At 34.8% G+C, this 25,758-nt stretch overlaps 2 protein-coding genes across 5 annotated transcripts in view; one reads left to right on the top strand and one right to left on the bottom strand.

Moving 5' to 3' along the window:
* LOC126830900 (C2 domain-containing protein 2) overlaps positions 1-25,758 on the bottom strand; it is a 376,226-nt gene that overhangs the window by 330,350 nt on the left and 20,118 nt on the right. The gene's annotated exons all lie outside the window — the stretch shown is intronic.
* LOC126830868 (retinitis pigmentosa 1-like 1 protein) overlaps positions 1-25,758 on the top strand; it is a 177,621-nt gene that overhangs the window by 133,602 nt on the left and 18,261 nt on the right. For 2 of the 4 annotated variants that reach the window (XM_050561325.2, XM_050561326.2), the window contains exons 3-7: positions 6,394-6,464; positions 8,181-8,359; positions 9,544-9,730; positions 13,361-13,474; positions 13,864-13,986. In XM_050561325.2, the coding sequence (XP_050417282.1) occupies positions 6,394-6,464; positions 8,181-8,359; positions 9,544-9,730; positions 13,361-13,474; positions 13,864-13,986 (674 nt within the window). The remainder of the gene's footprint in view (positions 1-6,393; positions 6,465-8,180; positions 8,360-9,543; positions 9,731-13,360; positions 13,475-13,863; positions 13,987-25,758) is intronic. The other 2 variants (XM_050561327.2, XM_050561328.2) reach the window with 2 other exon arrangements.

Here is a 25,758-nt window from a genome sequence, read left to right as displayed (position 1 = left end):
CTCTCTCTCTCTCTCATACAGTTTCCTATGAGGGAAATTTTGTCCGGGCAGCGGCACTATCGCCTACTCTTATATCGAATTCCAACTGCCAGGGGATCTTTTACGTGCATTCCAATATATACCTCTCTCTCTAAATTTAAAGATACTGGTAACTAGATGCATGATAAAATTGTCGTGACTTGATGAATCAACAGATGATGATGATTAAAATATATTGGTTGATTATTGGGGACCTTGTGGTTATTGATTGATAACTAATTACACCTCCCACTGAAATATGACAAATGTCATATCAATTTCTACCTTTCGAGAAGTATTGTGTCCTTTTATGGGTTTATCTTTCACGTCAAACATCAGGTAAAAAATAACCTGAAGGAATTGATTGATAAAGACAAGAGTATAATCGTCGAAACATCTCTTAGTACTAATTGTGTATCCATAAAATGGTACCTGTATGAATTGATTGAATGTGACTGTATTTATAACTTAGAAATCACTCGCAGGAGAGAGAGAGAGAGAGAAATGGGGTTTAACGTCCACTCCCACTCGACACAAACTAGGTAATTTCGGTTTAATTTTATTTCAATAATTCGTCTGTGCATAGGGGTCTTTAGCAGTGGGAGGAAACCGGAGGACCCGGAGAAAACCCACGTACAACCGGGGATTCGAAACCACGCCAGTCTACTCAATGACAGACTTTATGATACAGCGCGCGCACGCTAACCATTCAGCCATCCACCCCCCCCCCCCCCCCCACTCGCAGGAGGATGCCAGAACATGTTAAATATTAAAGATACATTAGTTAAGAGTTGACCGTTCTTGCTATAATAATTCAAAAATAGATGAAGCCTAAATAAAGACTTGCAATAGGAAGATTTAGCCAGGCCTCGAAATAGTAGTACAGACGAACATTTCGAGTCAGATTTAGCTCTTGCATAATGAATGTTTAAAGTAACACTATTATTATTAATTTGTAGCGTTACTACAAGTATTGGAGATTAAATTAATATACATATTCAACAGTTACTATCATTATAACAGGCTGATAAATGATAAAAAATTATTGATTTATTACTGCTTTTACACACAGGAATGGAATGAAATCAAATGATGTTTATTGTTTTGTCAACACATTACACAAGTAACCATTAAAGTCTGAAGCATTGTGGTGAATAGACGTTGAGCGCCATTCCATTTCATTTTTCTACAGGTCCTCCAGTTTCCTCCTGGTTCCTCCCACTGCTAAAAAACCCTACGCTCAAGTGAATTATTGTAATAAAAATTGAACCATATGTTAGTCCCGAAATGACCTAGTTTGTGTCAAGTGGATGTTAACCCCCATCTCTCTCACTCTCACTCTCTCCTTTCCATTCCATTGTAGAAGGATGCTTGTTTGAAATAGAATGTTTATCAGAGCTGTGTAGTTTGTGCCTTGTCCAGGGGTTTGTCTTATTGGTTTTGTCACCCATCTTCATTAACCCAGTTCGGCACAGAACAGTAGGACGTTTAAACCCCACTTCGTTTCATTTCATTTGTTTTCGTGTAGTGCTGTCCTCCTGTACTTACTAATAACGATTAAACCAAGTTTGTAATTGTAATTAAAAATATATAATTCGGATTGACCATCAAAGTATATCCTATTTCGTATGTAACGTTTATGTTTTCTATAGTGCAATACACTTTGATTAACACCCACAAAGACTTCTTTGATCTCTCTATTCCAGTCTTTCAAATGTTTGTTGAAGCATATCTTTGTTAACTTAGATCATTAAAAGGAAAAATAATGAAGTGCATTTCATTCTGCATTCAAAAATAAAACAAAAGCAGAATTTTATCTGATAAATCTCGGCCTGTCTTTGAGTTTTTGTCTGTTTTTCAATGATTTTTCGAGAGTAATTTTTCTAGTAAAAATATGGACAAAGGGTAAATAAAGGATGAAAGCGGTTTAACTAACCTAGCTAATAAAAATAATTTGTTTAAACAAGGAGGAAACTTATCAATATATGATCACAGCTCATATTGATTATTGGTTTTAAAACATTTCCCTGACACTATTCATTTACATTTTTTATTTTGCGTAGGCTGTTTGTAACGAAAATAAATGAATTTAACTAATGTAAATGTAAATGATTGGATGGCCGAATGGTTAGCACACGGGCGCTGTATTATATGGTCTGTCATTGAGTCAACTGGCGGGGTTACGATTTCAACCTCATGGGTTTTCTCCGGGTCCTCCGGTTTCCTCCCTCTGCTAAAGACCCCTACGCGCAAGCAAATTATTGAAATAAAGTTGAACCATGTGTTAGTCCCGAAATGACCTAGTGTGTGTCGAGTGGACGTTAAACCTCATTTCTCTCTCTCTATGTTCTGATATTTTAGAAGCTGGATTTTAAAATCTTGACAATTGATCATGGATTCTGGAGCATTTAATCACTGATTTTAGTATTGATCGCTTAGTTCTCGGTTCAGAGTGGTTCAATTTGACTGAAATTTACAGCAAATTTCCTTTTCATTATGTATGATAGTTTTTAACTAATATAGTGAGAACTGCCAGCTTTTTATCTAATCTCCCATAATGTATCTTTTAATGTCTACGTTTTAAAGCGGAAATTAAAGAAATGTATATCTGGTATTAATTATAATATAAAAGTGATATTATTAATTGAACATTGTGCGTTTATTGTCAATAATATTGATTAATAAGACTATAATATAGTTGAATTGGTCGTGTCAATGATATTGATGGTTTCTATAGAATGACGACAGTGGTTTTAATCAGTCGTAAATCAAATAGCGTGTCGGATATTGTTACTAGCGCCGTTAATATAACAAACGACAATTTTCTGTGGTGTAGGACAAAGGGCCTGGCAAGGACAGTGTTTAGTTTTTTGGATGGTGCAAAAAACAGAGGTCCTGTATACCATTACAACAATTTTCCAGTGCGGATTCCCCTTGTCAGTTGCACAGTGCAGGGCAGTGAACCGGGCAAGTAACATTGCCTAGTTGTTTGGATAGTATTAAAAAAACAAGGTCACCCGTACACCATTACAACAACTGTCTAGAAACCTGATATCACCTCTACAGAGAAAATAAGTCGAACAATGTGACTGATATATTATTAGAACCAGAAATATATCAGTCAATATACATTCTGTTATTGTTCAATATACAATCAATTATTGTTCAATATACTATATCCCATTATTGTTCAATATACAATCCCATTATTGTTCAATATACTATATCTCTCTTGTTCTATACATTACATATTATTATTATGTTACTAAATATTTGTTCTATACATTGTCATACATATTTGTATTCTATTGAATCTTCTATTCTATAATATATAACATTACATACATATTTCTATCCTATAATATATAACATTACATACATATTTCTATCCTATAATATATAACATTACATATTTCTCTCCTATAATATATAACATTACATATTTCTCTATGATATATAACATTACATATTTTTATTCTATTTAAATTAAATCTACATAGTTTTATTTTATTACTAACTCTCAACAGTTCCATACATTACATTTTTCTATTCTATTACTTGACATTGGACACAATCAATCATTAAAAATACAAATGAAATTAAATTTAACATCCCCTTTTTGTTCTTCTTCTTGGCTAATGAAAACAGCTCTAAAAATATACAGTAACCTATAGTTTCAGTGGTTTAATTTTAAAGAAAGAATGTTCTGGGTATTTTGGCTTTTTTCGTTTGCTGATTAGAATTACTGTATACAGGACTACAGAATTAGGAAAAAACTGACAAAAATACAATTGTTTCATTGCTAAATATGACAAAAATACAATTGTTTTATTGCTAAATATGATTTGATAGTTAAGAGTGTCTCCTATTTTCTCCGTGAGAATATTGAATATTTTATAGCAACAGATAAAATTATCTAAGTCTGTAATTCAGGAACGTGGAAGGCTACATTCCAAACCAGATAAAACAACTGTCCGTCACCCGTCAGTTCCCTTGTCAGGTGAAACTTTGTGATTGATTAATCCCAGCATTTATTCTAATCTCTGGAATTAAATACCTACCATCAAGATTAACTGATTGTTTATTTGTTGAACAGGAGATTTACATGTGACTGGAGTTGCGTCTTTAGAGACACTATCTAAACTTGCAAGCTGGACTGTGCTTGACAAGACAGACATGAACTTTCCTTTCCACATGGAAATAAATAATAAATGTTAGAGTACTGTACTATTCTGCACACAGATCTCCATCTACTTCATACTTTGAGAATAGATCTCTGTCCTAAATGGCTGCCATATCCAAATATTAGTATATTGTTTTCCACTGCGCTTCTACTCCGTTTCGCACCTGACACACACAGACTAAATAAACCTATTCAATTCCATTAAATGGAAACAGAATAAATACTTCTAAAAATTCTTGAAGTTTACTTAGTGGTTTTGACTAAAATCGTTGATTTAATACTTAAAATGTCGATCAAGTCGCTTAGTGTCTGTTCTCAAGCAGAGCTAACTGTAGACAGGCAGCCTAGGTTTAGTATGAGTACCTTACATGAGCACCTTCCATAAAATCTGTCTAGTACTACATAAAGTTTAGGAGAATTTCAAATGGCTAACTTATAGTAGAGATTAAAATGGTTGATTGATTTGGGGAACCTATTTATACATGTATTTAATTAGTCTGGGAGACTGGGAGACAAAAGTTGTAGATTTATTTTCGGAGAAATTTCTAGACGATTTCCTCCCTCTAGCTGACTAGTCAATTTTAGCACATAATCAGTGTTAATTAGTCTGAGAGAAAAGTTTTAAATTATTTTAGGGGAAAGGCTAGACTATTTCCTCATCTAGCACTGCCAACTATTCAGACGAACTGAAAGTTATACCTTAAGATAGATCTCCTGTGAACACGACAAAATATTGAACCCCATTACTGTTCTGTCTCATTATAGTTTGAAGGAAATGGCATTAACCTTGGATCAATATCGGGGCTCCATTAGATATGATGTTAATCTATATGTTGACAGACGTTCCCCTAATTAACACAATCTATCAGTTCCTACTCCGCAATCTCTTAAAGTCACCACATCTTCTATAAAATCCCTACATATATACCAGGGCTTCCACTTCAAAATTTTCCCAGTCGGTCACATGGAGAAAGGTGCTATTTTTAGCATATAGTATGAAGCCACAAGACAGCATACTATAAAAATGTACAATAATTAACATACTTTTTAAACTTATCAATATATTAACTCGTACAATATCGTGCTAGTATTTTCACTCGATAACATATAAAGATATTTGCACATATTTCATAATGTATATTATATACACTTCAAAATAAGAAATTATTGTGTTAATGGGTGTAATATCAATTTTTAAAATACAAATGTGACGTCACCCTTTGATGTTGGTGTACCATTATTTCAAATAATTGTACGGGATACTTGCTAATCGTACATTATTTATACTGACGCATTTCACTGTAAAAGCACTTGTCTGTATTTTAAGTCATTTAATGGTCTCGAGCTTAAGATATTGCGTAATATATTGTAAAACACTCGGGCTTACAGCCTTCTTTTTGTTACAATATATTACCTAATGTCTCGCTCTCAACCATTAAACAATACATATACATCTGCAATAAACTGTTTAAAGAGCCATTATTGCTTTCTTCTTATATAGGGATAAGTTATTTATTGCATCAAGACGATCATTAAGGAACAGCTATGCCTATACATATACATTTAAACAGAATCACAGACTAACAGAATCACAGACGTTTCGACAAGTATCCTCTTATCGTTACATCTACTACAAAGTAAACATAGATTATATATAAGTCATACATTTAAACAGAATCACAGATATCTATTACTATATTACACAGGATACAAAAAATAATACATTTAGACATTCAATCTAGTTTGACCGCTCATCACACATCTAATACACATTGGTGTTTTTACCAACCAGTGAAAACCACAAATCCCTTTCAAAGCCCTAATGTCCATTTCACTTACATTGATGAGCGTGTTCCTTTAATGGCTAGTGAAAACCACAGAAACCGTTTCAAAGCTCTAAAGTCTATTTCAGTACATTGATGAGTTCTCCTTTAATGGTTAATGAAAACCACAAATCCCTTTCAAATCCAAACATCCATTTCACTTAACTGATGAGAGTGTTTCTTTAATAATGGTTAGTGAAAACCACAAGAAACCCTTTCAAAGCCCAAACATCCTTCTGTTCCCCCATCACCAATATCGTCCTTTAAACTCAATTACTTAGTATAATATTGATGAGAGTGCTCCTTTAATGGTTGGTGATTAAGTATATCTTGTGATTTATCAGTATGTTTATATGTCTATATTTACAGAGACTGGACACGATCCTGTTGTTCATGGAGTTAAACTTGAAGACAGATTCTATAACAACGACTCTTTTAAGGTAGGAGGCTCTTTCTTAAATAGTCTAGAACAACCTGAAATAAGTAGATTTAAAACAATGAAAAAAGAAATATTATTTTATCTGAATAACTTTTTTTTTACATTTTAATTGGAAATAAAATTGCTTCACTTAAAGGATCGATGTGCGTCATTTGCGCTAAATATCAAATTTCTCACTGGTTAAATTTAACCTTTAATTAAGAAAACAAAATTAAATAAAAATGCTAAATAATCATCTGGCTTGGATTCAATTGGATTTAAACTAGGTCCATCAGGTTTCTCGGCTACCAATAAAATTTCAATTGATCATAACTTTGTAAATATTGAATGGAATTGAACCAATTTTAGACTGATATTTCTATTGAGATTAAACTTTCATAGCATTGTAGTTTGCAGGGGTTTGCTATAGCGCTAAATGCACATTCAGCCTTTAAATTTACAGGATGCTTCTCTTTTCTGTGGTGGGGTTGGATGGCTGAATGGTTGGCGCGTGCACGCTGTATCATAAGGTCTGTCATTGAGTCAACTGGCAGGGTTTCGATTCCCTGCTTGTACGTGACAAGGAGTAGGGTCGCCAATCCAACCTCGTGGGTTTTATCCGGGTCCTTCGGTTTCCTTCCACTGCTAAAGAACCCTACGCGCAAGCAAATTATTGAAATAAGATTGAACCATATGTTAGTCCCAAAATCACCTAGTTTGTGTCGAGTGGACGTTAAACCCCATTTCTCTCTTTCTTTTTTGTTTCCACTACCCATCAAAATTATGCTGTGTTTGCCATAACAGAACTGATATGGAAAATGTCATCTGATATACCATAAGAAATAGTTTATTCATGGTTGAAAATGTCAGGGAATGTATAAATGAAGATTGAAAGAAATTGTTAACTTCCAGAGAATTCGATTTCCTTTTGAAGTAAATTAGAAAGTTGTTTGCCATATCTGTTACAATGTCAGGCGTTTTTTGTGTAGTACTTGATCTTTTTGACATTGTGCCAGACAAAGGAAATAAACCAAATCTGAGCCTAACAAAATGACAGGAACCACCTATCTTTTGCAATTAAGATTAATTACTAAGGAAAGATTATTTAAAGAAATATTTCTTTCAACCTTTGAAATACTCTCTCTCTTTCTCAGTAATACAACCTCCACACTTAACTGTGTTTGTTCATAGGTCTAAGAAATAACCAGCATTTCCAAAGACATCACCACCCCCCCCCCTTCAACATTGTCACGTCGTATCCCCTGATTCCCTCAGTGTTTGCTTAAGAACCAGAGAGCCACAGTGGCAGCGTTGATAAGGCACTGACTAACTAACCAGGAGCTCCAAGGTTCTGTCCCTGTGTCATAGGTTCTGGACAGAGGGCAGGGCAAGGACAGCACCTAGTCATTGGAAGTGACCATAAGCCAAGGTCTTGTGTACAGATTGGGTGCGCTAAGATCATTAAAATGAAAATAAAGACAACTTGTCTGCGATATCATCTTCGGTGGAAGCAGACGTTAAAAACACTAAGAACATTATAAAACTCTTGACAATTATTGAAAAAAGACCCCTACGTCCAAGTGAATTATTGAAATAAAATTGAACCATGTGTTGGTCCCGAAATCAGTGGACGTTAAACCCCAGTAGGATGTGGTATATGGTGTATGTCTGTCTTCATTAGCCCAGTCGGTGCAGTAAAGTAAGGACGTTTAACCACATTGCATTTCATGATCTTCAGAACCCCACAGTTGATGCTGGTGATCCTCAACAACAGGATGCAGCTTTAAAAATACAAACAGAGGTTCGTAAACATCAGGCATCAAAGGAAGTTTTAACCATGGAGGAGGAACAGGCTGCTGTCAGGATACAAGCTGGTTTCCGTGGTTACCAAGACAGGCAGGAAATTTTACAGAAAACGTAAGTCTTGAAATACAAAATACTATATAGTACTTTTTTCAATGTCTCAAGGTTTCCATGGAGGTAGCCATGTTTTATTTGGGTGGGGTGGTGGATGGCCGAATGGTAAGCATGTGCATGCTTTATCATAAGGTCTGTCATCGAGTCAATTGCCGTGGTTTCGATTCCGCACGTTGTCTGTGACAAGTAGTAGGGTCGCCTGTAAAACCTCATGAGTTTTCTCCAACATCTCCGGTTTCCTCCCACTGCTAAAGACCATTACGTGCAAGTGAATTATTGAAATGAAATTGAACCATATGTTATTCCCGAAATGGCCTAGTTTGTGTCAAGTGGGCATTAAACCCCATTTCTCTCCCTCTCTCAACATAAATCAATCACAGATTTATACAGAATATGACATCCGTAATCATTTAGGATACAAAAATAGACAAACCTAAATTATGGAGTCAAATCTAGAGTCCCCACCAGGACTCTCAGTCTTACTTACCGGTATTGACTAACTAGCAACCATAAAACACAATAAAAACAGTTATATTTATGTGCAAAAAGGTTGAAAGATATATTTTACAAATTGGGATAATGTTATAATTTGGATAATGCTGTAAATGGGATAATGCTATAATTTGCCATATTGGAAAATGATTATCTGAAGTAAACTATGTTCATCAAAAATTGTCTGGCTGGCAAGATTTTGAAGTGAATCTTCCGATCCAGTTGCATGTCCAGAGCAGGGGGTCTGGACGCATCTAAATAAACAGAAGTCTTGTCTCAGAGCTTCTGATTTTCTAAAATTCTCAGGGAATCCTTCAGACCATATACCAAACTTTTCATCTTGGAAACATGACTTCTCAAATTCCCGAACATGCCTTTTATATTAGAGACTAGCAGATGACCCAGCACTGCATAGATTGTACCTCCAAAACTGGAAGTGTTCTATGTTACTCCACGGTCCGAGCTACCCCAACACCAAATTTCAGCCGCAGGACAGCCCTAGTGTAGCTGCCAACCCTGAACCGGTCCGAGCTACCCCTAATGCAAATTTCAGCCACAGGAAAACCCTAGTGTAGCTGCCAACCCAGAGCAAACAACAATCACAAATGTTAGTATAGATTAGATAGGTTTTTCTTATTTTACATGTAGGGAAATAACAAAGTTGCATAATTAAATTTATTTTTTGGTGACAGAAATCCCGAAGAATATGAAAGACGCCAGAAAGAAATTGAAGCTCGTCTTGCGGCTTCACAGAACACTGAAGAAGAGGAGGTAGATATTGACCTTAATGACCCGGAAGTTGAAAAGGCTGCCGTTAAAATACAAGCAGGGTTCAAGGGTTTCAAGGCCCGAAAAGAAGTTCAAGATACACAGTCTAAGGTATGTAGAAGACTAACAATTTCTGTACTTAACAAGGCCAAACCAGAAAAACTCATTTGAATAACACACTTTTGTTTGGATTTGGTCTCTAACTTTACCCAACCTAATGAATTAATGTCTTCCGAGATTCTGTTTGAGAATTGTAAAATAACATTTAAAAAAAGGTCACTTGAATAACACATTATAAGCAATTTGGTCTAAATTTACCTATACTAACAAATGGATCTCACCAGAGTTTCATTTTCAAAATTGTGATATAACTTTTTGCTGGTATGATCACATGGCAAAATGTAGAGTATCTGCTTTCTGTTGTTCTCTTGAATTTGAAGAGCTAGCTATGTTGTTATGTTTAATCCTTGTTGTCATGGTGATTCTAGTAGAGATTTGTCTAGATTTTATATTTCTTTGCTTTGTGGAAGACGAAAAAAGGCATTGAATTCTGGTATTTTTGTTCACTTTGTCGAAGCTGGCCATTTTTCGGTTTTATTCAGGGTAGGATGATAATAATCTTCTATTGGCTGATTTGTCCTTAAGCACTGAAATTGGGAATAAATTTTAGGAATTGGTTTTATAAATATTCTGTTCTGCGATCTGTTTGATCTTTGGGAAGCAATGTATGATCTTAGAAGAATTTTGAAGTTAATTCCATGGTTTATGGTCTAATGCGTTTGTCTGGACATTGTTTGCCCTTTAGATTTTTACATGTAACAATAAAAGATAATCATTATCCCTCATCAGTGAATAAAACATTGTATTGGCAAAACATTTGAACTATCCTCTTCATCTTCGGATCGGGAATGGTCTGGGGATCCCCCCACTCCTGGTGCAAGAAAATTTTTAAAAAAAATGACTCTTAATTGATGCGTTCTAGACTGCATCCTGATGTTTCTAGCTAATGTATACATTTTGCATGTGTCATTTTTACCATTCATTTCTAGACTAATTCCCCCCCCCCCCAAAAGGGCCCCCAAACCAAACTGTATAAGAACATTCATTTCCCTAGAGGCCCGCGAGCCTACCAGGCTCCTTAACAGTCCGTCCCTGCCTTGGCTTTTTCATTTTACTGAACATTTATTCATATTGATTAAACAGCATGATGCTGCTGAATCACTAGCACCTGAAGTAACACGTTCAGCACCTGAAGTAACACGTTCAGCACCTTCAGCACCTTCAGCACCAGAGGAAGAAGAAGAAATTGATATAGATCTTGAAGATCCTGAAGTTCAGGCAGCAACCATGAAAATACAAGCAAAATTTAAATCCATGAAAATGAAGAAATAATTAAAAATACTCTGAGTTTTGCAGTGTTATAATGTTAATTCAGTTGAAAACAATTTGATTTTAAAAAGGAATTCAATAAATTACAAGAGTATCTCATTTTGAAACTTGAATGTTTGGAAGATAAAATTGTTAATTTATATGCTAAATAATTGAATTTTGAAATTGGCCATATATATAAGTTTTCACATACTGTACCTGGGGCAAACTGGGCCCCAGACTGTCAATTGTGTTCTGAGGGATCTGGGGCTCCCTTGGCTCTCATTGATTGAAAAAATAAAATTCATCTTCGAATATATTAACCTAAGTTTGAGGAGAAAATAATCTATGTGTGCAGTGTTTCCTTTTCTCATCATGTCACATATTCATAACCATGATTTGGGTTTGAGGGAACCAATTGGACCATGGGCCCAGAGCTACCCAGTCCATCCCTGCTGTACAGTGTAATAACCACCAATTCAAATATAACCCAATCTAACAAGTACAGATATCTAAATCTAAAAGAATATTTTCTGCTTTTATGAATCTGAAATCTTTGTACAAATGTTTGGTTTTGGCCAATGAAAGACTGCAGTTCAAAAATCTAGACAAATATTTTGTGAATAAGGGCCCAGGCAGACTCATATTAATTGTCCAAAACAGGTGATGTAAGAGCTTATGCTAATTGCAAGTCCAAGAGGGGGTGGATGTTATTAAATAGAGCAGGACAGTTATTTCATTCAATACAGTAATTGATTTTCAAATTGGTAGGGATGTAGCTAATATGAGGAATATATATTCTTTAAATGCTAATTAGTAAGAATATATTCAACATCAATATGGAGATGTGGCCTATCAACCTAATTAATTTGTGTATTTAATGATAGAGGGAAGTTGAAAAAGTGCTCAAATATTTACCATTTACTCTATGTCTTATCTACATCCCTTGTTGCCCATTTTATTAGAAAATTTCTGAAATTAATGTCAAGATCATAATTTGCGATAAGAATATTACACACAACAACAAAATTGATTAAACAAATTATGAAATATGCATGTTAAAAATATGAATCATTTAAATTGATTGTTAAAGTTTCTTGTTAAATGTTGAGAACGCAATAACTTTGTTAATATTGTATGGTTGAATTTACACTGTTTGGAACTAATTAAATTTATATGGAAAATATAGAGCATGTTGTTGTGTTCAGTACAAGCTTGCATCTTATTCAATAAATATTTAAATAATTGGTAAACAAAATGATATTGTGAATAGGTCATTAGATTTAAACTTTTTGTTGTTAGAGGATAATTAGATTTATAATGAGACATAGAACTTGTTATTGTGTTTAATGTAAGCTTAACTCAAATTCAATAAAATATTTAAATTAAAAAACAAGTTTAAGGATGTTCTTCATTTTATGATAAATTGAATGGCAGACCATGGAACCTAGGCTGTGGTCGTTGTAGAAAAATATGATGAAATTGTTTTTGGTTGATTTGGTACTGTATATTGTGAGTAGGCTCCTGTGTTTACTCAACAGAACGACGGTTGTTGATGTTAAAACATACCGAGGTTTGTCTTGGTTGGTATTTTTAACTAGTTTTTAAGTTTGTCCGGGCATCTCAGCATGAAATGTTTAAAATTTTTGTTTGCATTAGTGTTTGAAGTTAAAACTGTTGGTGGGAAGTGTTTCAAGTTGAACGAGTTTCTGTTTTGATAATTTGGATTTCAAGTTGAAGATTTGTTTGTTATTGTTAAAAGGTTTTATTTTTATTATCAAATTGTTTTTATTTTACTGCTGTTTTTTGGTGTGGATTTTTTCATCAGTGATTAAATAATGCTATTACCAGGAGCAAATGTATTTATATTATAAATAATGTATTCAATTTGAAATTTTGTGCAAAAATTATCTGTTAGAATATTTGTTTATTAATGAAATACAGCAGTTTAAGATACTGGTATATGTAATGATATACTCATAGGAAAGACAAACACCATTAAAAAAAGACATTGATTTTACCCCAGTATGCGTTCATGCATAGTTTATCATTTACTGAAGATGAAACATTTATGTTCACAAAAGATACTGTAGGACTATTTGAATTATTGTTTGGAATACTACTTAAACATCAGTATATTACCCAGTTTCATATATTCCTATAAGTTTGAATCTGATCAGAGGCTGGCTTTTCTTAAAACATATGGTTAGTCCTGAATTGATTCTCTATGGCTTAAAAGTGCCTCTGATTAGATGATTCTATGTTTTCTAATACTACTAAAATTTGAGTTGGTTTTTTTTTTAATTTTTTTGTGTTTAAAACTACTAACCCAATTAACCTAACCAATTTGTTGTGTGCATTTTAATTTAACAGACTGAAGAAGAAATCGACATTGATTTGACTGATCCAGAAGTCAACAAAGCTGCCTTAAAAATACAAGCAGGATTCAAAGGACACAGGTCTCGCAAGGAATTAAACGTCTTAAAGGTTAGTATAGGAAATTAGAAACAAAACAGAGGAGAATGAAATTGAAAAATCAAAACAAAGGAAATAAAAAGCTGAAAATAAAGATTATGAAAGGATGATATATAGTTCAGTCAAAAAAATAAATCATGGACATCAGAATTCAATTTTGATTGTCTATGGTGCACTGTGTTAAGACAGTATTTATTGAGTGTTCATACTTGGGAGAAAAAGTAGACTGTGTTACAAGTCTTCATATCATAATGATGTTCGTTAATATAGATTTAATCTTTAAGATAATAACTAAAACAAATTAATACCCCAGAAAAATTTGTTTGTCCTCAAATAAAGTTTAAAAATTGTGATACTGTAGTCAAAGATCTGAAGAATAGTTTCATTTGTTGAATTCATAGGGTGGCAAAACAACAACAGAGGATGATGAATTAGCTGACATAGATCTCAATGATCCAGATCTTGATAAAGCTGCTCTCAAAATTCAAGCCAGTTTCCGTGGTTTTCAATCCCGTAAACAAAGGGTGTGTTGAATTGAAATTGTTTCCCTGTAGACAAACCTCTCTTTTGCTTTCCAACTGTTTAACAAAATTGTTATTGCCCAAATAAATTATGCATAACAATTAGTGTCACAGGCACATTAGGCAGGGTAGGCTTATACTCGTTTTAGAAAACCCGATACTTCTTAATTATTTGGGAAGTTCACATCGCTTACAATTTTCATACAATCTGATTAAAACACAGATCCTATTTCATTTCGTTTTTTTATAGTTCAAAATTTCGTTTGGCTTGTCTTGTCTTTACTACACCAGGATCTTGAAGAGTTGTTATATAACCCATTTTCTGCTTGATGCGAGGAATTAGCCAATGAAACGGTCTCTTATGGCATGTTCTTGGCGTGTTGTGCGCAGAACTGTGGGTATGGCACCAGAAACATCTCAATGCTGATTGGTTAATCAAATGTCTAATGTCATAGGACCAAAGCTCGCTTATTTGACTCCTGACACAGCCTTCCATTACAACCGGTCGGATCTTTATGTAGTAGAGGCCATTGAAAGTATAACAAAACGACACTAAACAAAATATAGATCTGTATTTTAATTAGAGTGAGTTTACGTATTGTAGATAAATTAGTCGGAGAAGGTAGAAATTATAAGTATGGTGAATAGTTGTAGATAAATTATAGTTAATGACAATAGATATGTGTCAGTAAAGAATGAGAGATGGGGTTTTCTCTGGGTTGTCCATTCTCCTCCCACTGCTCTACGCGCAACAGTTTATTGAAATTAGATTGAACTAACTGTTGGTGCTAAAATTAACTTGTTTGTGTCGAGTGGATGTTAAACCCCATTTTTTTCCCTCGTATCAATGGCTTTTAAAAATACTTAACTAGTATATATAATTCCCACCTAATAGATTTATACGTTCTGTATAGAATATAATTCCCACCTAAAGAATTACATGACATATAAATTGATTTATTAGTTGTGAATGATGTTTAAATTGAATTATTTTCTTTAGGTGACATATAAATCGATGTATTAGGTGTAAAATATTTTCAGTAAATGACATCTACATCCATCAAACTAGAATTTTGATAAACGTAGAAACAGAATAGAATGAATAGTTTTAATCAATGATATTGATTTTATTAGCAATCTTTTTTTCCACATCTTGACAAGTAGTTGTCACTACTACTATCAGCTAGACAAAAACATGGTTCTTACATCACGCTATCTACGTTACAAGATAATTCAATCCTGAGTGAGGTGTCAACCTTTTTCATATCAAGGAAAACTTTACTCTTGTACGTGACGTGGAATAGGTTTCCATGTCCAACCTCGTGGGTTTTCTAATCAACTCCTATTTGCAAACGAATAATTGAGATAAAATTGAACTATATATTACTAAACCCCATTTCTCTCTCTCTCTCTAACCGTTTCGAGACAATATCTAAGTTTTAACGGCTTAATTCACACTAATATTTATTCAAATTGATTATTGTTAATTAAAGAAAGCTAGTGTTAAAACCGCTTATTATCATATCTTTTTAAATATTGTTACGAAATTGAACCAGAGTCGGACTATTACCCCTTTTAGAGATCCAACGTTCACAATATTTAAGTTTTAGATTTAAAATCCCTCCAATTACAATATGAGACTTCAAATATAGTTTTTGTAGCAATGATTTAATTTTCTTAAACCAAATACGAGGTAATCAATTGAAAATATAAAAGATTATTGAACGAAATTGTTTAAAGAATTATGCAGCACAAATATTTGGGCTATCAATTAACATGTAACATGATAAAAGAAGATATCTTATAATCAAATAGATGTTCTGGATTTAACCATTAAAAGCTTTTAGATGTTGTATAAATAAAGCTTCCTTAAATTAGAATTATTCATTTTGTTAGAATTAGATTTAGGTGTAGATATTAGCATTTAGTAGAATTTATAGATTGATTTTGAGTAGGATCATTTTATGATATGTAGATAGTGCATGTTTTTTTTATTGCATGATGATCAATAGTGTTTTGTTTTAGATATTAGCTATTCATGGAGGTCCGGGGTTTGATCCAGATATTGGTTAGGAAAGTTCCCTGTGATTTTCCAGTGGATTCCCCTCGTCAGTTGTGGGGGCAGGAGGCCTGGCAAGGACAGGGTGGCACGAAAAACTGATGTCCCATGTACACCCTGGGATGCATGTAATTGATCCCTTGATAGTTGTAATTCGACAAAAGAGTAAACATTAACACGCTGGGCAGAATTTCCGTCATAGCACACTGTATGGCGTATGATACCTGTCTTCATTAGCCTAGTTTGAGCAAAGCAGTAGGACCTTAACCACAAAACCCCATTTCACTTCTATTAGCAATTCACATCTGAATATGGGGAATTCAACTTGATAACAGTAAAACAAACTTCTCTAAGAATGTATCACTATCAGAAAATAAATTGGTGTCCAGGAATTTAAAAATGAAAAATTTAATTGACGTAGAAGTTAAATTTAATGGCTATTTCGGTGGTTAATTTTCTCAAATATTTGAAGAGAGTGTTATTTCAATAGAATTAGTTTATAGTTAATCTCGTGCCATTTTCGATGCCAGTTACTGTCCAAGTATAATTGTATTTGGAAAGATGGATGATATTTGGGCGGTTGGATGGCCGAATGGTCGCCTGTCCAACCTCATGGGTTTTCTCTGGGTCCTCCCGTTTCCTTCCACTGCTAAAGACCCCTACGCGCAAGCAAATTATTGAAATAAAATTGAACCATATGTTAGTCCCGAAATGACCTACTTTGTGTCGAGTTTATGTTAAGCGCACAAGCAAATTATTGAAATGAAATTGAACCATACGTTAGCCCGAAATGACCTATACATCCACTCAACTCTCTCTCTGTGATGATGTTTGTGTCTGATAAAAGATGTCAGGGGAATATATTAAGTAAATTGTTTCTCTGCGTACCATATACATGTCAAATAAATATTGATATTTTTATATATTTGTCCTTGAGACATGAGAACCTGGTTTAAACTTGCTAGATAATTCCCTTGACACTACTACCTATCTTCATGTAGATAACTCAATAAATGGAAATGTCATAATAAAAAAAATTACTGAAAAAAAAAATGGGGAATCTGAAAGTTTCTAAATTCTTTTCTTTAAATGACATCTAGATGCACGGTTAATTATTCATAACAAAACACAACACAGGGTATATAATGATATAACAACTTCTCTATTCATAAAAAAACACAACACAGGGTATATATGGATATAACTACTTCATAACAAAACCCAACACAAGGTATATATGGATATAACTACTTCTATATTCATAACAAAACACAACACCAGGTATATATGGATATAACTACTTCTCTATTATTTAATAACGACGTTTCGTAACACATAATATTATGAGAAGTTAATGATAAATTTCCTTCGTTTGTTCGTTTCTAGAGTTTTACGTCCACTTCCACCTAGACAATATAAATATCCATCTAGTCAGCCTATTTATACATATTTTGGCTTACACCAAATTAATTAATAACCAGAAGAAACCATTAAAATAATTAAAAACAACCACAATGACAATAAATAAAACAAACAATAATAAATAATTAACCCTTAATAGAATGATAAAAGATAATTAGTACTAAAGTTCAAAGATTGACATTAATAGAGTTTCACAATATCACACCTCAATCAGACCAACAGTAACAGGGTGAGGTTTCACCTTATCACAACACAACAGGTAAATTAGAACTAGGCAGTAATAAAGATAATATAATATTTTGCAGATCGATAGAATCATCCCCTGCGACCCAACACCCCACCTTAATAGGGTTATACAAAGTAAATTATAAGAATTTGATACTATAACAGGCCACACTACTCTAAATTTATACTTGATTAAGACGTATATATATTTAATAGCCATTAATTAACCCTGGAGAACGAGGATATAAACAAGTAAAAAACCTAACCCTAATTTCTAAATTGTATGAGACATGCGGTGACTGGTGCCATGTTGCCATGCTTTCTACTCGTGTATAAGCTATAAAATGGAGTTCTTATTCATATTTCCTGTTGTAATTTTGAAAATGGAAGCGTTGATTTGGGCCTGGGGAAATCCTTGAAAAATGTCCCAAGTGGTCTAGATGAACAATCTATTATAACACAATTTTTATTTTTCTATTGACTTTAAGAGAAGCCTGTAGCGGATCCAATCACAAGTAGGATTTTGCTCAGCGAACTATACTTCTTGTAGAGTAATAAAATCAATTCTATTATATATAGAATAGAAAGTCAATATGTGGCAGAACTTAAAATAGCTTGGCATTCATGTTTGATGTGACTCCTATTTTTGTGTTATAGGTTTTAATCTTAAATACCTGACCCTAACTCTAACCCTAATAGAAAGTAGAAAGTTCCATGTGGACACAGTACGGACAGCTAACCACTAGTTTTCGGTGTAAAAGTGATGGGAATAGAAAAGGGAGTCGGATCAAACATGATCGCCAGTAGCTTTAGAAAAGTCTGTGTTCAGATGGTAACGCTTCGTTTCATGTATGGTTGCACTGCAGCAGGGATCACACTTCAAATTTTCTGCCAGTCGTTAAGATCAATTCCAAGGCACTAAGAATAGAAGTTAAAAGATACATTATGTAAGATTTAGATAAAGAGTTGACGTGGTTCTTGCTATGGTAGTTCTAAAATAGATAATGAAAAATGAATATTGAAAATTTAATTCAAATTACTTTATTCTGGGGGTGGGTGGGGTGGATGGCTGAATGGTTAGTGCGCGCGCGCTGTATCATAAAGTCTGTCATTGAGTCGACTGGCGTGGTTTCGAATCCCCGGTTGTACGTGGCAAGGATTAGGGTCGCCTGTCCAACCTCGTGGGTTTTCTCCGGGTCCTCCGGTTTCCTCCCACTGCTAAAGACCCCTACGCACAAGCAAATTATTGAAATAAAATTAAACCATATGTTAGTCCCAAAATGACCTAGTTTGTGTTGAGTGGACGTTAAACCCCATTTCTCTCTCTCTCTCTCTCTCTCTCTCTATACTTTATTCTGAGCAAAGGAATGACTGAAGGTGAAACGTAGATTGTTTATTATCATAGCAGCGGCACTTGACAACTGAGACAAAGTCTTGTTTAATCCCTTTAAATCTCAGCACAATCCCATGATCTAGAGAGTTAGTTATAGGCTTGTCATGGGCATAATTGCCTAAATAATGATTTCAAGTCAGAAAAAAGACCTGCAATAGTCAGATTTAGCTCTTACATAATGTATGTTTAATGCATTAGAAAAGTCTGTCAGAAAGTTGTGGTTATTGGGGTGCATTGCAGGCAATTTAGTATTGTGATATGGTGTGATATGGTGCGGTTCCCCACCCCCATGACAAAAATCCCAAAAATAATAACCAAACAAAATATTTAATGAAATTCTGTCAATTAAAGGAAAAATGACCCTCATTGGGCGAGTTTATTTTCTGTTCTATTTGGGGCTTAAATTCCTAATGTAATTTGTTGCGTTTAGTGAGTCACAATTCAATAAAATTGCCATGAAAATTAATTGGTGCCATTTTCAATGCCCTTAACTGTCCCAGAGATGAAGAGATTTGTAGCTGTAACAATTGGAAATGTCCGAGGGAAAAAATGTTAAATATATATATAGCACCAGTAATTTGTTCTTCTGTGTAGCTTCTACATGTTAAAATATTGATATTTTTATGTATCTAGTCTTGAAAGATGAGGACTTGGTTTAAACATGTTATAGACAATGCTCTAGGGACTACCTACCTTACTTCATGTAGAAAATTCAATAAATTTGTTTGAAGAGAAGGCTCAATATGTGCCATAAATAATTTCTCTGATGCCTAAAATAATCCCCGCTCCTCTTAAATCTCCTGGACAGGTGCTTGTTACAGAAAGTGTAAGATAAATTTGTATATCAAAAATAGTTTCCTTTTTTACAGGAAAATTTGGGGGTCACAGTGGCTAAGTGGGTAAGACGCTGGCTCTCTAGCCTGGAGGTCGGGTGTTCGATCCCTGCATTGACTGAGAAAGTTCACCCAGATTTTCCGGCGTGGTTCCCCCTTGTCAGTGATGCCGGACGGAGAGCCTGACAAGGACAACTGTCTAGTCATTCGGATGAGACGAAAAACCGGGGTCCCGTGTACACATTGGCGTGCATGCAAAGGATCCCTTGACAGTTAGAATTCCATATAAGAGTAGGCCGTAGTGCCGCTGTCCGGGCAAAATATCCCCTCATAGCACACTGTATGGCGTATGCCCGTCTTCATTAGCCCAGTTCGGAGCAAAACAGTAGGACATTAAACCTCATTTCATTTACAGGAAAATTTAATATTTATAAAATTATAGAAAAACTAAGTACCAACTGAACATAAGATATGTCATGATATCAGATAAAAAGGGGGGAGCTGCAGTGGTATAGTGGGTAAGATGTTGGCTCGCTAATCGGGATATCCCGCGTTCGATCGCGCTGTGAGCCGAGAATGTTCATCTCTTACAGCACACAGTATAGCATTAGCCGATCTTCATTAGTCCAATCGGAGCAGAACAGTGGCACGTTAAACCCCATTTCATATATCATTTCATATAAAAATGGTCTGTGATATATAATCAGGAACTGGTTTCGGAGAGCCATTCATTAATTTGTTGTTGGGGGCGACACGCTTTGAAAAAAGCCTAAAGCTCCGACAATTCATGTACAATTGACATGAAACTTGGCATGCTGTTCCGTGGACAATTGCACATCGATTGACGTCACAATTCCAAGATGGCTATGATGACGGCAAATTCAGTTCCTGGTACATATAATACGGTGGTACTTGGGTGACCTTTAAGTTAACAGGGGGTTTGGGTGGCTGAATGGTTAACTTAGAATCAGAAGATCTGTCATTGAGTCAAGTGGCGTGGTTTCGATTCCCCCACTTGCACGTGACAAGGAGTAGGTTCGCCTGCCAAACCTCATGGGTTTTCTCCAGGTCCTCTGGTTTCCTCCAACTGCTAAATACCCCTACGACCAACACTAACAAGTTTGTGTTGAGTGGACTTCTCTCTCTCTGGTTTCCTCCCCCACTGCTAAAGACCCATACGTGCAAGTGAATTATTGAAATTAAATTGAACTATATGTTAGTCCCCAAATGACCTAGTTTGTGTTAAGTGTATGTTAAACTCTATAACAGACTATTGAATAAAAAGGTTATTGTAATTGAAATGAAATTAAATGGGGTTTAACGTCCTACTGTTCTGCTCCTCCCCCACTGCTAAAGACCCATACGTGCAAGTGAATTATTGAAATTAAATTGAACTATATGTTAGTCCCCAAATGACCTAGTTTGTGTTGAATGTATGTTAAACTCTATAACAGACTATTGAATAAAAAGGTTATTGTAATAGAAATAAAATGAAATGAAATGGGGTTTAACATCCTACTGTTCTGCTCCTAAACTGGGCTAATGAAGACGGGCATACGCCATACAGTGTGCTATGAGAGAAATTTTGCGCGGGCAGCGGCGCTACAGCCTACTCTTATATCGAATTCCAACTGCCAAGGGATCTTTTACGAGCACGTTAATGTGTACACGGGACCTCGGTTTTTCGTCCCATCTGAACGACTAGACAGCTGTCATTGTCAGGCCCTCCGTCCTGCATCACTGACAAGGAGAAACCAGGCCGGAAAATCGGGATGAACTTTCTCGACCTCAAACACCCGACCTCCAGGCTAGCGAGCTAGCGTCTTACCCACTTAGCCACGTGATCCCCCTTATTGTAATGGAATGTACAGTAATGGCTGTGTAGATCATACGAAACATATCCCACACAAAAAAATTTGTTATTCAACTAATTGACTGTCTCTTTATATAAGATAACATAGTAAGACTACCTACCGTAGGATGTTATTGTAAGTGGTATGCACAGTAATTCAGTTGATTGTTCATGTTAATGGATCCATATCTTATAAAATATTGATGGTGAAGTCAGACTTTCATGCCATACAATAAATCTCCTGCATGATTGATGATGCCAAACTAATATATATCACTCTTCAATAGCCTTTGTTCTTTTATTGAATGTTTTGATCACTTTCATTTATTCTTATCACTGATTTTAGTTTGAAATTTTATGGTTGAAGGTGTTGGGAGGCTGCATGTTCTAGTGCATGCTCATTAAGTCGTTATGTATTCGTTATAATTTCGATCCTACCGAGTACGGTTGCCTGTTTTAACCTTGTGTTTTTTCTCCAGAACCTCTGGTTTCCGTCCACCGCACATAAGCAAATTATTGAAATAAAATTGTACCCCGTTACCTGTGTTAAGTGGACATTAAACTCCATTTCTCTCTCTCTTCTCCCAGGTTGCAATCTCATATGAGCTATAAGTTTAACATCCACTTGACACAAACTAGGTCATTTCGGGACTAACATATGGTTCAATTTTATTTCAATCATTCACTTGCACGTATGTGTCTTTAACAGTGGGAGGAAACCAGAAGACCCGGAGAAAACCCAATTGGACAGGCCAATGCTAGTCCCAGCTGTGGTGAAGCAAGTCTTATCGATCCTATATGGCTGATGGATATAACCACACTTAATTAAATATATTAGTTTCATAATAGCCAAATTTTAATTCTTGAACAACAGTAATTGTGTTAAACATCCAGTCGCCTATAGTTCCACAAGGAATTCATGTTTTGCCGATCGCCAGTAGCATTAGGGTCCAGTTACCAATAATAGCTGTATTTGAACAGTTGCCCCAGGAATTCAGGTTTTACTGAACACCCTTAGTATTTTCATATCTCTCTATTGCACTGGTCATGTTTTGTATTTCTGCACTATTTTATGTTACATACAGCCATATCTATTGAAAACACGCAGCATGTTGTGTGAAAAAACACACGCTATGTATTGATTTATACAACGTTTTATCGTGACAGAATATTTACACAAACTCTTTTATATTCTAGGTTAAAGTAATATCAATTCCAGTTTAGGACATAAAAGCAGCTTTAGTTGAATTAATTCTTACAAATTACACATAAAAATAATATTGGCACCAGAATAGCAAAGTACACATATGTAATTTGAAATCCTTATACCACATATGTAATTTGAAATCCTTATACCACATATGTAATTTGTGACATATACCTACTGAGTGTTTTAGGTTGACCTATTTTTACAAACTTTAAATGGCAATAAAAACATCTTTCATTTCAAGAAAACTTGATCTCCCAATGATTATTGATGTATAATGATTGATTTTTTGGAACAGTGGTCAGAAAATTAAATACTTGTAAATTGGACACTCATTATCAAAAGTAATCAGTCAGCTTTAAACTGGACACAAGTACAAATTAGATGATTTTTGGTGATTTGATATCAAACTGATGTGGCCTAACTGCTTATTTTAATACTATATTCTATTCTAGAAAGAAGATACGTATTGCTTATTTGGATAAGAATATTTTTTTGATAAAGTCTGTTTAAGTGTGATGTTAAATTCTGAATCTGCTTGCAGTGTTTCTATTGTAAAGATCTGTAGAATTCTGGGTATATTTAAACTGAACTTTTTGTAACACACCATAACTTTAGGACAGTTACAGTCTTTGTTTTTGTTGACTTCCGTATAATTTTGTTGGGAATGGAAAACAATTATATTAAAGTATGAATATAGTGACATATAATAATTTGGGCAGGTGAATTTAAAGATACACCTGCACTATATAATAAAAACAATCTCTAACATAACACTTAAATTGAATTTAATATGTAATATCAAATATCATACGAATATCTTAACAGCCATCCATGCAGTACATATACTCTGACGCTAATAATTTGGGCTATACAAAAGAAATCTGTAAAATCGATATTAAATATAAATGTAATATCAGATATGTTTGCGAATATCTTTACATTCGTCGATTTAGTACTGCTGCTGATTCTTAGTGGAAAATAGATGAAACTAAACACAATCGAATAAATCAAAATACAAAGTCTTAACGGACGAAACTTATGTTCTGAAAATTTTTGTAATATGCAAACCTCAAATAGAAATAAAATACATTCTTTCAAATTTTATGTTTTGTGTGTGTGGTATTTTTTTTTTTTTTTTTTTTCTATTATTATATTTTTATAGCTTTGTTGTGTTTTTTGTTTTTTTCTCGATGGTGTCCCTGCACGATGTTCCTCCATCCGCCTGCTTTCATTCTTACTACTGCCAGCTTTATTTGCATGAATCTTACTTTTTCTCGTGTTCAACTTCAAGAGGTACTAAAGTAACATTTCTCCTTCTACACTTTTGTATTAGGAGCCGAGTGGTGGTCGAGAAAGCAGGATGGAACCAGGAGGATCATCGATGGGCGTGGCCGAATCACCTGCAGAAGGCACAAACACCGAGAACCTCGCCCAATCAACAGAAATTAATACTACAGGAAAATCGTGGTTCCCATTTCGAAGATCATCGTCAGAATCTAAGAAAGAAATACAAAGATCTGTGGATGATCCTGTATCATCTTCAGATGAGACTGACTCACAGCCGGCGTCAGAAAAACGTAAATGGTGGAGTCTCCTTCGACAACCTTCCAGTATTTTATCAGTTCTCAGTGTTTCTTCAACCACGCATAGTTCCTCCGATAGTTCTTGGTATTCAACTTCTAGTGAATATGGAAGTAACGCAGATACATTCGTCAGGCCAAAAGTGCAAAGAGCCGTGGGATTTTTTCGCAATATTCTTCAAGGATTACGTCAGGAGACATTCAGTGAGGAATCGAGTGATGATGTGGAAGGATATTGTGAAAATATCATAAACGAGCAGGCAGAAACGTTATCGCGAAATTCTAGTAGTGGATATACCGATAGTTCATCGTCGCTTGTTCATGTTGTGAAACGTCAATTCACGGTTCCGACTTACACATCTTCAACTCTTCCGACAACAAAACACTGGGTAGAAAGACCTACTCAAAGTGTGGACGAGTTTTACGATCATATTGCGACGACAAATCAAGCAATACGACATGATATAAGTGCGAAAGAATCTGTGTCTTCATTGAATAGTGAAAAGGAGATTAAGAAAACAGTGATCACGGCTTTATGGGAAAATGTCCATGAATCAAAAGTTAAAAAACTTTTTCCCATCATGTCGGATAAAAAGTTAACTGGAAGTGATAGATTTAAACTAGTGGCAAAAAAAGTAATCACTCGATTCCGCGATCAGCGAGTATGTTATCGTACCGGTATACATCATTGTTTTGCGGATATTCATGCCACTTCAGATGGCCATGATCAGCAACAACCATGGTTTGACCGTCCACGATTAAGTGACGTTTCCGTGGATACTAATGTAGCCCAATGGTTGAATACTACTGTTTTTTCTCGTGGTGCTCTAAAGGATAACGTGTCTTCAATGGATTTATCTGATCCTGCCCTTGTGAAATATGTTCTTTTGTTGCAAAGTGTTTTTCGTAGTCGTCTTGTTAAAAAACACTGGAGGAAAAATCCTCAGAACAGTTTGTCCTTAGTTAAAGCCTGTTTATTAATTCAATCTGTTTTTAAGAGCAGGTTAGCTAAGAAAAAATATGACAAGTTCAGAAAAGTTCAGAATAATCAAATTAACATACAAAATCCAAAACTTAGGAAATCGTGTATATTTGTTCAATCTATTATCAGAATGCATCTTAAACGCAAGGCTTCAGGAACATTCAGAAGGAGTACCAAATCCATTCCTTTTGATAAAACTGATTTAAATTATGATCTCAT

This window comes from Patella vulgata, chromosome 8 (genome assembly GCF_932274485.2).
Source record: "Patella vulgata chromosome 8, xgPatVulg1.2, whole genome shotgun sequence".
Classification (NCBI taxonomy): domain Eukaryota; kingdom Metazoa; phylum Mollusca; class Gastropoda; family Patellidae; genus Patella; species Patella vulgata.
This window is presented reverse-complemented; position numbering and strand designations above follow the sequence as displayed.